Source organism: Ictidomys tridecemlineatus, chromosome 7 (genome assembly GCF_052094955.1).
Source record: "Ictidomys tridecemlineatus isolate mIctTri1 chromosome 7, mIctTri1.hap1, whole genome shotgun sequence".
Lineage (NCBI taxonomy): Eukaryota > Metazoa > Chordata > Mammalia > Rodentia > Sciuridae > Ictidomys > Ictidomys tridecemlineatus.
The window spans coordinates 94393749-94409031 of record NC_135483.1 but is presented as its reverse complement, the minus strand read 5'-3'; the positions used below and the strand labels follow the sequence as shown (position 1 = coordinate 94409031).

The 15283-nt window shown below is 33.3% G+C and overlaps 1 protein-coding gene across 4 annotated transcripts in view; it reads right to left on the bottom strand.

Annotated features, from left to right (window-relative positions):
• Positions 1-15283, bottom strand: part of Dpp10 (dipeptidyl peptidase like 10) — a 1268842-nt gene that overhangs the window by 281397 nt on the left and 972162 nt on the right. For all 4 annotated transcript variants that reach the window (XM_040294095.2, XM_078017228.1, XM_005315927.4 and 1 more), the window contains exon 5: positions 1970-2044. In XM_040294095.2, the coding sequence (XP_040150029.1) occupies positions 1970-2044 (75 nt within the window). The remainder of the gene's footprint in view (positions 1-1969; positions 2045-15283) is intronic.

The window sequence follows — 15283 nt, the reverse complement described above, 5'->3', positions numbered from 1 at the left end:
ACTATATTTTTAAAATTTTAGCCATTATTATAGTTATGTAAGGATATTCTTTTGTGATTTTAACTTGCTTTCACTCAATGATAATGATGCTGAAATATTTTCATGTGCTTATTTGCCATCTGTGTAGCCTCTCCAGTGAAATGTCTTTTTATGTCTGGGTCCACTTTCTGATTGCATAGCTGTTTTGTTCTTGCTTTTAAGTGTTCAATTGTGAGAATGCTTTATATATGAACATTAGTCCTTTGTCAAATATGTGAAATGCAAATATTTTCTCCTAGAGGGTAGCTTTTATTTTCATCCTCACAGAGAGGTCTTTCACAGAGAAATTGTTTTTCCTTTGATCAACTATGCTTTTGCTGTATGATTCAACTACTTCCTTAGCCTTACACCCCAGTCTTTTTTCCTAGGTTTCCTTTCCTAAGGATTTGATAGATTTACATTTACTTTTTAAACATATTTAATTTTTAGTTTTAGGTGGACACAGTATATTTATTTTACTTTTATGTGGTGCTGAGGATTGAACCCAGTGCCTCATGCATGTTAGGCAAGCATTCTACCACTGAGCCATAACACCAGCCCCAATAGATTTACACTTAAAATTTCAACTCATGATTTATTTTGAGTTTGTGTAAGGTGCAAGGCTGAGGTCAATGTATTTTTGTTTTTGTTTTTTTTTTCCCCTATATATATTCAATTATTCCCACATCCTTTTGTTGGCAAGATCATCTTTCATCTACTGAATTGTTTTTGCACCTTTGCCAAAAATCACTTAGACACATTTATGAGGAACTGTTTCTGAATTCCATATTGTTTTTCATTGATCTATGTTTCTATCTAGCAGCTAGATCTAGTCTTGATTATTACAACTAAATCTGATTTTTACAGTTCACTCTCAGTTCAATATGGCAATATTTTAAATTTAAAAAATTCAGACAATGTTATTTTTGAAACTATTTAGAATACTTTAATAGCTTTATATCATATGATTTGCAATATCTGCAATTAAAGATAACATAGAACAGAAGTTACAAAAAAGGACATGATATATAATAGGTAAAAAGGCCTTTGATTAGAATCCCTCATCTTTTTCAGCACAAATTAATTATTATAAATAAAAAATATAAACTCCTTTAAAATATATAGCAAATGTATATTCCAAAGGAATAAAACCATCAAATATCAGGTCTTTCATGCTGTGAAATTTCATGTATTCAAAGGCTCTCAAAGCATTATATGAGGCTGCATGCCTTAAGTCCATAAATTTTTATTGTCCATCTTAAGCTCATAAAACTTCCTTGAATGATTTCCAATCATTTATTCTTTACAGAAACTAATCTGCTGAATTGTGTTTCCAACATTCACTTTGCTTTTTAACTGTGCGAATTATATCTACGTACAAAATACTCAACAACCATACATGCTGCTCTAATTGTGCTCTAGAGTTGACATGGAATAATGAAACACTAATTGCAATTAGACCATTTTATTTGTTTAGAATTAATTTCTTGGCTTAGCTCACTTGCAGAATGTTCTACATCCACAAAGCTTACATGCAAATACCACCAAACAATTCAGTGACCACAATCTAAAACAATGTTTCCACCAGTCTGTTTCCAATGTACACACTACAGCTCTGGACAGAATTAGTAAGAAAGTCCCTATCTATACAGATGTGAAAAACTCTATTATATACAGCAAGGCTTAACCCTAACATTTCAAAAGCTCTCATTTGTTGGATTTGCCAAACTCTAACACATTCAGTACAGGTACCCGAAAGCTCAGTCCAGTCAATTGTTAGCCAGAAAGGGCATTATCTACAACTATATCTTTTGCAAAGGGGCCATCAATATCCACCTGAAATTACTGGATATGCCAAATTTTGTCTAGGGGAGTAGATGGCTACACATAAATGTGAATGGTCACCTGAATGTATGGCAAAGAAAAATGTTGTCAAACATAATTCTTTTACCTGTTTGACATCATATGCCAGAAGGACGTATTTTAAATCTGGTGAAACTGAATGCCTTGATGCTTTGAAGGTTACCTGGAAAAAAACAAAAGGAACAATTATCTTTAAAAATTGAATTACAGAGAAATTAACATGTATTTGGATACATATCAAAGTTATCTCAACTCATAATACTATTAAAATGTGTATTATTAGTCTTATTATGTACATAAATGTGTATTAATTTATGTATGATTATATAGATGAATGAAAACCATTGATGAGAATATATTCATTTACACAAAAGCATTTGTCAATATATCTTTCCATTTGCTATGCTTAAAGAGTAGTCTAACATTTTTATAAGTAAGAAAACTTAGTAAAGTTTCACTAAAATTACTTTTGTTCCAATCTAATTACTTTTAATCATATAATATACATACATATAATCTAGGAAGAAATTATTTTTTTTTGTTCTGTAAAGAGCTACATATAATGTTCTAAGAGTCACCTTGGATCTTAGGTCTAAAGTTTGCCATTTTTTTAACTATTTCTTCTATTTATAGATAGGTGTTTTTGTCTATGTCTAGAAGGTTCTGTAACTTTATATACAAGACAAAGTAAGATCAAGAATACTGAGGAGTTGGACTGAAACATCTGATTGCTTAAAATTGTTTCATGCACAATTCTCTCTTATTGAAATAAAGCCAAGCAAACACACACAAATACACACACACCACCACCACCACCACACTCCATAGAGCTCTCCATACAGCTTTTCTTGGAGCCCAGAAAGAGATGCAAAATATGTTTAGAACACATGGTGGCAGGAAGAGAGAGATGGGATTTTGGCAGTGTTTGTCTGCCACCACCATAATTATTCCCATTTTACAAATGAGAAATCTAATGCTTAGATAAGTTCACAGGCTCAACACAGCAATCCACGCATGCTTGAAAAAAATCTAGAATACCATTTTTTAAAAAAAAGTACTGGATTTGTGTCTAATAGCAGGGATGGTACTATTATTTTAATTAATTAGTAAATTTGATAAATCATTACTATACTATTTCATACCTTCATCTACTCAATCATTCAAGAACTAATTATTGAGCATCTTTTAGAGACTAGATCAGGCTGTGTACTGGGGATGCCCCAGTGAATGAGAGAGAAATTATCTCAGTTTTCATGGAGTCCAATACAGATATTGGGAAGTAATTACACGAATAATTACTGAGTTACACCTTTAGATGCATGATTCAAGGAAGAAATCTGGAGCGTTGCCAGAGTATATGAATCTGGGAGAATACACAAGGCTCTCCTGAAGAACTGACCTTTAAGCTAAAGGAGATGACCTTCAAGAGGAGTATGAACACATATCTGGCCCTTAAATGTTCCTCGTCTTCCTACCCAGACCTAAAGAGCTGTCACTCAGAAATTTATTTTTTCACTCAGGAAAATGTATCATCTACCTACAGATACTTTTTAAACAAAACTCAGACAAAACTCAATTGTTTCTATATCTTGTTTAAGACATTAGCGCTCTCTCTCTCTCTCTCTCTCTCTCTCTCTCTCTCTCTCTCTCTCTCTCTCTCTCTCTCTTTTCTTTCAATCCAATACCTTCTCTTAGCAAAAGTTTTTCAGCCACTTCCCTGCTTTCAGGCATGGCAAATAAATATCCTCATTGCTCTTAGGATTTAGTAAAGAAGTTTCTGTTCTTCCTGTGCTAGCTCCTATGGAACAGACTGGATTAGTTCCCCTCATTCATAGCATCTATGTATTTATTTTTATTCTCTTCAATGTGGCGTATTGAAACCATTGAAATTGTTAAATAACCAAAATGATTTTATACTTCCATATTGGGTTAATCAAAAGAAAAAAAGATATATTTACATCTGTGTCATAATATCTGAGCCTGTACTTTTTTGTTCTAACTAGTTGACTATTTATATTTAAAGAAGACACACTAAAGACAGACACTCTTTAAAGAAAACTCCCAGGATAAAACATATTAAAACAGAAATATGTATCTGATTGTGTTTGATGTCAGACAACAACAACTACAAACCCTGTACCTGACTGGTTTTCAGGCTACAATTTAATAATAGAACATACCCGGTGACAGCAGGAATTTAAAATATACAGTGAAAGAGAAATATATTGAAGGTCTTGATTTTTTTTTAAACAGAGGCATTTGTGCAAGGTGTATCTAGAGAAGGCAAGAAAATTGAGTTGATAGATCAACAAAAGTCTACAAAATACAAACAAAAACTAAAAGTGTATTTTAAATGAATGATAGTTTGCATGTATTTGCAAAGATATAGCTATAGATGTAAATATATATCTCTATCCATCTATCTCTAACTATATATAAACATATATTATATATAACATATTATGTATAATATATATTATATCTATAACTATATATCTATAAATATAAATATATATATAAAATTCGGTACAGCTTATTTCAGGATAGTTTCCACAAGGCTGCTGTCTATCAAAAACAGAAAGGGGTAAATTCAGGGTTTCTAGTTTTGTACTTTTTTTGTTTTGTTTTTGTTTCTGGTTTTGTATTTGTTTTTTGTTTTGTTTTGTTTCTAACTTAGGGACTCCAAAATGCAATAGGTAGGATAAGAAACTCAGACTAATATTTACACAACTTGTTAGTATAATAAGTGTCTTTCATCCTTGTCCCTGCTTCCTGGCATAAAATCTAAAAATACTTGGAATATCCTGATTTATAAAAAGACTTCATTATTCAGAGCAAAGGTTTTTCAACCATACATGAGGTTATGATAACAAGACGTGGGAGAACTCTTCACAATTGGTGGAACTACCTTATATTTTCATGATGGGGCTGGTCACCAGGTCACATCAACTTTATCCTTACAGTGGGAGAACTCTCAAACCCTCCCCATGTCCTTGTAGCCAGTGATTTAAAGACTAGTTGTGCCTAATAATGACAACTTGATTTAAAACAAACAAACAAACTATACACTGAGGTTTGAAGGAGCTTCCTGGAGGATGAACATATCAATTTATTGGGAGGGTAATATTGATTACAACGAGGTACATCCTGACTCAGGATCCCTCTGGACATTATCCTGTGTACCTCTTCAAATGGTTATTCATTTGCATCCTTTATAATAAACTAGTGATCATAATTACAGTTCTTTCCTGAACCCTGTGAACCACTGTGAAGAATTATCCAACCACAAGAGCTGTAGTGGGAGTTCCCCAATTTAGAGTCAACTGAGACAGAGGGTGAGTAACCTCAGGGTCTAGAATTTGCAGCTGGCTTCTGAAGTTGGTGCGTTTTGTGGGATTAAGCCTTTTAGTCTGTGGAGTCAGGTAGTTAGGGTCAGAATTATATTAGATTTCAGGACATCGATTTGGTGTTCTCAAAGAACAAAATTACTACAATTTAATTTAAAATATTAATTGGCTTCATTATCAGTTCTAGGATTATGTAACACTTCACACTGTATTCCATAATGTAGAGTAAGATTTCCATATGGTGAGCAGGAGAGGTTGCTTTCCTAAAATAGAGAATGAATTTTAAAATGCAGAAACAAATATCAACAACAAAAAATAAATCCTATTTGGTCATTTCAAAGTTATTTTCCTTATTGAGCAGGCAGAAAGAGAAAGAACAACAGAAAAATAAGTGAATAGATAACATTAGTTTATTTTATGTTGCCTTTTTGTGTGTAAGGACAAAGACAGAACTTCATTATTGTGCCAATTGACCTGGCTTGTTCCACAGATTTGACTCTCTCTCAATTTTCCTGGTTACTTGGAACTTTGGCAAGAATGACACCATTTTGATTTGTTAGTCTGTTTTTCTGGAGTCAAGTACAGAAGGCTTGTCCAAAACAATAGCCTCCTGTAATTGTTATTTAATATTATCAGGGAATTGCTGTTAGAATGACATAGTTTATAATCCCTGAACCAGCTATGCAAAGAAAACCCAGTGGTCAGGGACACCTCACAGAATAAAAATGCTAAGATTCAGAAGTTTTGCCTACCTATACAATTTGTACAATCTCTATTTGAGTCATTTTAGAATAAGTCTAACTGACCACAGGGAATAATTAATTTACATTAATTATTTTGCTTCTTTAAAAATATCCATTTCAACAAAAAAGAATACAAGAACATTAGCAGCTACCATGTATTAGATATTTGTCACGTGACCTGCAACTTGCTAAGAACTGGGCTTGGGGTAATAGGGTGAGATAGGTATCGTCATTTCCTTCTCTATCACTCTCTCTCTCTTTCACCCCCTCCATCCCTCTCATTAACTGCTTATATATTTAAATTTTATGACATTTTCCAGTAAATGAATGGATCTGGAGACTATCATGCTAAGTGAAATAAAACCCCAAAACCAGAGGTTGAATGTTTTTGCTGATATATGGATGCTAACCCACAATAAAAGGGAAAGGGGGAAGAATAGATATTCAGTAGATTAGACAAAGGGGAATTAAGGGGACACAGAGGGGAAGGTAAAAGGAAACACAGTGGAATGAATCTTACATAACTTTTCTATATACACATATTAATACACCACAGTCAATCTCACCATCGGGTACATCTACAAGAATGCTTGTATAATCATATCAAAATGGATTCTAGTGTCATGTATAACTAAAAAGAACTAATAAAAAATTAGATGAAAATTAGTCTATAGGGAATGTCGGTTAACATTGTAGACACAAGTCCATCTCTCCTGATATTACAATAGCAGGAGGAATATTGTTCTTTAAGAGTTGACTAAGGGGATAGTATCATTTAAAAATCACTAAGTACAATTTTATTACTTCTGTTCTATGGATATTGAAAACTCCAATGTCATACTTGTTAATTTTTTCTCAAGGTCACAGAAAAGCAAATATAACAAGAGACTATAGGAAGACTTCCTTTTATAAGCTTTGCATTATCTCAACAGCATTTTCTTACTTTCTTTCCTTTCTTTCTTTCTTTCTTTTTCTTTCGTTTTTTTTTTTTTTTTTTTTTGTAGAGCACTTTCTTCTCTGAAGTCTGAATTATTTAAAGGATATTTCACCTCCCTTGTCCCCATCCACCCTCATGTGATGTTCTTCACACAAATTAACTTCACGCTTTCACAGGTGCGTCTGTGCCTCTGGTAACAACATTTTAGTATCTTTTACAGATCCTACAATTATCCAGTCTGGCACTTTATTAATTATCACTATACTCCCTCCAGCTTATGCAGCACACAAACTGGGAAGCATTCCAAATGTCTTTTCAGGGACCCAAGCTGCTGAAACTTCTCTGAATTTGGAGAACTATGTTCAGGTCACTCACTGGTGCTGAAAAGAGACTTCACTGGTAATGCTCTAAGGGACACACTCTAGCAGCCTAGTGAAGGGGCATCAGAAATCTCAGGAAAATACCTTTTAATATAAACCATTAATGCTATCATCTCTTGCATCTGGGACACTAATTCTTTCCAGCAGCTGCAAAAGACCTCTTGGTCAATGTTGGCCTATTGCAGACCTTAATATAATTCTGGTTCAGTTTTAACTTGATATGGTTTCAAATTAGTGATTGGGGAAGTTTGTTATTGCCAATAATACTATTGCATCTACCAACCTATTTTAACAGCTTAATTAGCATTGAATTAGAAGGGTGTAGAAATAGTTTCTATGTATGTTCACTGTCATTATTTACCAACAGTGCCTACCATGCATATTTGAGATCAGAGGAAATTAAAATGCATGAACCCTGTCAGCTTGGATCACCCATTTAAAGCCAGGTGAGGCAGGATAAACAATAGGGGGAGGGGGCGGAAATAAACAACTATAAAACCCATTTTCTAGACTAAAAGAATGAAAGATATTTGATCAAGTTGAAAAACATTCTCATGCTTTTAGATAACTTGGGAGCATTTTCTGGTGTCTGGTTTTTGTGTATCATGGAATTCTACCAAAAATCACTTATTGAACTTTCACTGTACAACAAACTTACAAACACCACTGTAGCCACTCAAGATGCTATAAAATTGGGAAACAAAGTCCACTGGATATTTTCCATCACATATTAAGCAGACTAAGATAAGCGCCATGGATCTCTGTAGTCCAAGACAGAGTAGAAATCCAAAATCTAATGGTCAAATGGGAATGGGCCTTCCGAGTAAGAATAAAGTGCTCCGGGTAAAGAACTCAGGACAGAGGGGAAAGGAAGTAAACATGATGAGGTTTTAAGAACAGACTCTAGACCTTTCATACATTCAGTGGCAATGTAAGTGAAAACCTCATGATTCATTATTTTTCCAGTCAAATTAAACTATAAATTACATTATAAAAATAATCTTCAGAAAACATAAATAGTTTAAAATTTTACCTGGGAAGATGGGAGATGATATCATGGTTCAGAATTTATATTAATTATTTTAAATACTATTATCAACATGAATAGCAGAACTGATGGCTGGTTCCAAAGATGGTGACATGTAAAGCCAATGAAGCAGGAAAAATTGGATGTCAATTTAGAACTACTACATTGGGAACTAGGTGAAAAATGCATTGGGTCTGGTGGTATCCTGAGGTCCTGATATCCCGGAGGAGACTCTCCTGACAAGTAAGGCAAGCAGTTTGGGAAGTTAAGAAAGAGACTGGATCACAAAGAGGAGAGGACACATTAAAGGGAGAACCAATGGGATAGAATAGAGGATGCAGGAATAAACTCACACATCTACCTTCTGATTTTGACAAAGATGTCAAAAAGAAGTTAGAGACAGCCTCTTCAAAAAAATGTTGCTAGAGAAACCGGACATCCACCTGTGAGGAATTGAAACTCCCTCTCTCAGACTTACAAAAATCACCTTGAAATGGATCAAAGACCTTAATATAAGACATGAAATGCTGAAAGTACTAGAGGCAAACACAGGGGAAACACTTCAAGATATTGGTACAAGCAACAATATCTTTTTAAAAAAAATTTTTTTTAGTTGCTGATGGACAGAGCACCTTTATTTTATTTACTTATTCTTATGTGGTGCTCAGGATTGAATGCAGCATCTCGCACATGCTAGTTGAGTGCTCTACTGCTGAGTATAACCCCAACAATTTCTTGAATAGAACTCTGATAGCTTAGGAAATAATAGCAAGAACTGACAAGTGGTATAACATCAAATTAAAAAGCCTCTTTTCTTTCTCCATCAAAGGAAATGATTCAGAGTTAAGGGACAGACTATTGTATGGGAGAAAATCTTTGTCATCTATTCTTGTGAAGAAGACTAATATCCAGAATATATAAATAACTGAAAAATTTTAGCAACAACAAAAAAAGGCAAATCATCCATTCATTAAGCAGGCAAATAAGCTGAATAGGCATTTCTCGAAAGAAGGACAAAAGACCAAAAAACACATGAAGAGCATTCAACATCTTTAGCCACCAGGGAAATGCAAATGAAAACTACTTTGAGATTGTATCTCACTCTAATAATCGGTATGGCTATCATAAAAAAAATCAAAAACCAAAAATCAAGGAAACAAAAATAATGAATGCTTGTGAAGTTTCAAGGGGAAAAGGAAAACTTATATGCAGTTTGTGGGAATATACATTAGTAAAACCACTATGGAAAAAAGTATGAAGGGCCCTCAAATACATTAAAAATAGAACCCACCATATGATCCAGCAATACCACTCCTGAATATGTGTAAGGAATCAATGCCAGATTATCAACAAGATTCCTGCATATCCATGATTATCAGGGCACCATTTAGAAGAGCCAATTATGGAATCAGCCTAATCCCATCAATGGAGAAATCATATGTATATATACACAATGGAGTATTTTTCAATAAAGAAGAGTGAGATCACACTATCTGCCAAAAAAAAAAAATGGAGGTAATTGGAGCGCATCATATTGAGCAGAATAAGCTTTTCTCAGATAAATATTACATGTTTCCTCTCATTTGGAATGTAAAAAATCAATAAAAATAAAAGAGAAAAGGGCAGCACTTCTTAACCCACGTGCCCGTGAGCTCTACCAGGGTGAACTGGCAACACTGTGGTTATTGTTAATGTTGTTTGCTATCACTTTTATCCCCTTAGGATGCATGTGTTACTTCTCCTGTATGCTGGTTCTCCTCACTCCTTCACCCCTCCCCTAGTCTTATTCAAATTGTATTTCTCTCACATATCATTCTAATTCTCCTCCTTTAAGTCCTCCTTGTGCTTCTTAGCTCAGTGATTCATCTGACCTCACATGTATATAATTATATGTGCAGTTCATCTAACGATTGATCACTGTTTCGTGATGGCTCTTCTAGGTTGTTTGGAACTGCAATTTACATCTTTTATTGCCACAGTAATGTCCCTATTAAGAGGCTTCATTGCAATGATTCACTTTTGTCAGAAACATTATAACTAGAGGTAGAAATAGGATAATGATGGTGTTCCAAGATGTCAGATATTAAAGACCATGGCAAGAAATCATTAAACACAAACTTAAATGTCAGAAGTGCCAGAAAATATAAAATATGCATTTCTATGACTTGAGGCTATGAACAAAGTGAGCTAGCCGAGAATAAGGAATGGGACTAAAATAACACAGTTGGTAAGAAGGACTTAGTTGCCCTAAAACTGAAAACATGACAAAAGCAGAGGAACCATGGTATAGTTCTAGAATTTTGGAACAAGCTAGGGATAAAATATAGGTCTAGATATCTTTATTCATATATAAGAAAAAACATGGTCTAAGGGCTTCAATTGAATTATCCTTTAGCCCTGAAAGAATAGAAGCATATATTTGTGACACAGAATGATGAAAACAAGGATGAAGTCTTCATGGATCCTGTGGCCTTTTCCTTCTGCTCCCTCAACCTCCATCCCACCAGATTCCTTCAAAGCACACACATGCACACACTCAATTTAAATTATTTGGGATGCAATTTCTTTCACTACCCAATTTCATAACTACTTTTAAAATAATTTAACAAGAATGTTTAGAAATGTGATTCTAGAAAAGTTAAATCTTAATTTTTCAAATAAGTAATTAAGTACATAAAATGAGGATGTTTTTCACAACAGTCAACAACAATCTCATTTCCTGACTCAAATATAAGGAAAGGATGGTTTCAGAAAGCCAGTCAATTTTAAGCAAGTGAGAAGAAGAACAAATGGTACCAGGCAGTTAAGACATAAAAATGAAAGTGAGTGAAAGTTGGAAAATGAAATAATCAAATTGCAATCCATTATATGATGCCAAACATGGGCTTTTCCGCTGCCTGGCTTCAAGTAACAGGAAAGAAGCAAAGAGATATATATATTTTTCTTTTTGTTTGTTTTGTTTTATTTTAATCTTACAGCTCTCAACAAAGCCATGATTTGTTTTCTACAGGTGTGAATGTGTTTATGTGCAGGAAATTTTAAAATCAACTCTTTTATTGTGTATGTTTTTATTCTCTTTTCTTTGCTACCCAATTTTTTAGGATAATGCTAAATTATATTTCTCTGTGATATCCACAGCATCAATGTTATGTATACATAATAGATCTCTCTCTCTCTCTCTCTCTTTCTCTCTCTCTCTCTCTTTCTCTCTCTCTCTCTCTCTCTCTCTCTCTCTCTCTCTCTCTCTCTCTCAGCACTATGTATTTTATTGATACTGGAATATTTTATAAACAACCAATGCAAGAAAATGCCATGGTACAACTCAGTATTTTCAGAGTATTGAATTAGGACCTGTCATGTGGAGTGCCTCATACAGATCACATTGCTCAGTAATGTGAGCAATCAAAAATAATAGTCTATTGATTTAGATCATATGTCATACACTCACTAAAACATTTCAAGCAATTTTTATTTTAATATATAGAGATATTAATGTTTGCTGAATGCTGTTAACAGTTTTGAAAAAAATAAAAAGAGCAGACACGGTGACTTTGAAGAGAAATATGCCAATATTTCTCCACCTGAAATGTCAATAAATTAGAAAAGCTGTGACTGAAAAAAATGTTATAACTTGCATATTTATGCAGATTATTTCTTTGAAGTTCTCTTAAATGGTGCTGCTAAATCTAAGTATAGTTATATTTACAAAGAAAATGAAAGTTATAGAAGTCTTAAAAAACCAATACAATAGCCTGGCCAGGCATGATGTTGCATACCTGTAATCCTAGCAAGTTGGGCATCTGAGGCAGGAGAACTACAATTCCAAACCAGTCTGGGCAAATTAGCAAGACCCTATCTCAAAATAAAATGGGCTGAGGATGTAGCTCAATGACAAAGTTCCCTGCAGTCTGTCCCAAGTCCCCCTGGAAACACCATCAACAACAACCAAAAAAAAAAAAAAAAAACCAAGACTATACAATATTTAAATCAATTTTTTCACCATGATCTTATGCAATGTGCCTGACATGATGTTTATAAAATAAGATGATAGGCTACAGTGGTCCAACAGCAGTAAATTACCTCTATTCATTCTAGTTATAATATCCTATCAAGCATATTTTAGAGAGTATGATTTCATAAATAATGTGGTTTATATTTTAAAGTATAATATGTACATTTCAAGCATTTCAGTTGTAATAAGATTTTTTTTTTTTTAGTATGGGCAAAATGATAGCTACCAAGACCTTTTCAATCCACATAGTTTTAAAAAAATGGAAAAAATAGGACAACTAATATTGACCTTACAAAAAATAAAAAGTGTTCAGTCAGCTGAATTGTTTTAACTGTGGTAAAAACAGAGAGAAGAAATATTTTAAAGAATAAAACTTCTTGGCAGCTCATCAATTTTTCTTATGGTTCAAAGACTCATTTAATATTGGTATAAAATAATTCATTACCAGTAGTATTTTCAAAGAACAAGAAAAAAACATTTAATAAATAAACAGGAAACTTACATAGACAGGTTTGATATAGTCTATATATTCCTTAAGAATACCATAATTAATATGTATTTTCTCTTTTTCATTTATTGTCTCATATTGGATTAACCTTAACTTTCTCTCCCAACACAATAATTCATGAAAGATTCAGCAAATAAAAAATACAGGATTATCTCTTAAATTTGAATATGAAATAAGACAAAGATAAACTGCTATCTAAGAATGATAAATCACATATTCATAAACAGCACATAAAAAAGAATATCCGATAGTTATGAAAACAAGTAAACAACAACTAAATGCTAATACATAGGAACCAGTAATAATATTGAGGTATAAGGTAGGTATTAGATGATCAAGGACTTCCTGATATCTCCTTTAAAAGTTTATAACCACAGGATGTGGTGACACATTCCTGTGATCTCAGCCTCAGCAAGTTAGTAAGACCCTGCCTTGAAATAAAAAAGAAAATGTCCGGGGATGTAGATCAGTGGCACAGCACTTTCCTAAGCCCCTGTGTGGCCCTAGGTTCCATAACCTTAGGGGAAAAAGAGGGGTGAGAAGGAGAAACCTTAAGAAAAAAGAGGGGTGAGGAAGAGGGAGGGAGGGAGGAAAAAAGGAAGGAAGGAAGGAAGGAAGGAAGGAAGGAAGGAAGGAAGGAAGGAAGGAAGGAAGGAAGGAAGGAAGGGTTCATAACTAATTAAGACTAAATTATACATCATTAAGCAAACCTGTGGCAAAGTAAATTGCTTTAGATATTCACCTGAGACCCAAAGATATAAAAATAATTTGAATAGTCAAATTAGTTTAAAAGTTGTGTTTTCACTAAATTGTGCTTTTTAAAAAATTAATTTATTTATTTATGTTTTGTTCTAATTTGTTATATATGACAGCAGAATGTATTACAACTCATATTACACATATAGAACACAATTTTTCATATCTCTGGTTGTATGCTCACACCATTTGTGTCTTCATACTTGTACTCAGGGTGATGATATCCATCTCATTTGTGAGATAAAGGTCTTTTATCTCACAAAGGAACATTGTTAGCTGTGAAGCACAGCTGAGGACATCAGCAGCTGTGTGCAATTGTGACTGAATTAAACCTCTCTGTTGTTTCCCGAAGTGCAATTGTCATCTTATGGTATGAATGTAAAGAGAGTATGGTGGGTTTTAGGGCCCATAAAAGTTCTACTTCAACCAATGACAAACACAAACTCTTCTCCCATTAGTGTCTAAGAAGCTCCATTATTCTACATTCTTTTTAATACTGGATAATATCAGAGTTAAGCTTTGCCAATATGAAGGGTGAAGAAAATTATCCCTTTTGATTAATATTTTCCTTATAAATTATGTTGACCCATCTTTTAATTTGTTTTATCAACATGTTTCTTTTGTGAAAAGTCCATGAATACCTTTTGTTCATTTTCCAATTGATTTGGAGGTTTTTATATTAATTATGTGACATTTTTTCTAACACTTTTTGTCCTCATTTACCTTGTATTTTAACTCAAAATTAGAACATATAAAAAACCAAAAATTAAGGCTATAACAGTTAAGAAGAATATACAGAATATGCAATTTATTTGAAAATCAAGGAATAACAACACTCAGATTTTTAGCTTTGAACATTAATATTTCTTGAGTATGATAACAGGTGGAATATCACTCCACATGCTCAAGATTTGCAATAATAAATTGTTAGCATTCTGCTCATTTACTAATATATAGTTAAAAACTAAAGATCAAAACTGACTAATTTCTGTCAAAAAAAGAACAATAATAATGGAAAAGTGTAATTTTATATTTACTTTCCTCTGACACAGCAATTTCTTCTTGGTTGGGGAAAGAATTAGAGACTATATAAAAATAAAGCCCAATCCAGTTGAATGACAATGAGAAAGTATCTGTAGATACCTTCAGACTCAACATCTTGAACCCAAATCCCCAGCTTGGTATCAAGAACAGGGTTCTCTTTCCTCATCTCACTGTCACAATTGCCAACATGATGGACTTTCACCCATGCTGATGAGTCAAGCTAAATTCAGTTGGAATTTATTAATTTTCATTTTAATGGCCCAAATCCAAAAGTCATTTCTCATATTTTCTACTTTCTCAGAAATGTTCCTTAATAGCTTTGATCTTTTTATGAAATATATAAATGATACGATCAATCTCTATTCTACATGTTTTAAAGTATTCAGATAGTGACTAGATTAACCCTCAGGATAGAAGAATATACTCTATATCCTTTTTTAAAGTGATAATTATTAACTTCTGGAAAACTGCGGCAACATTTAAGAGTTAAATTTCTGGGATTTATGGTGCAGATGAACTTTCAAGAAATAGGTAGTTGAATGAATTCATTACAGACATTTATTCACAACTCTTCCCATTGTTTCTTCTTCCATTTATTCACTTTTTTCAGACCGACTAATTACAGTTATAAGTCTACTAAGATAATTG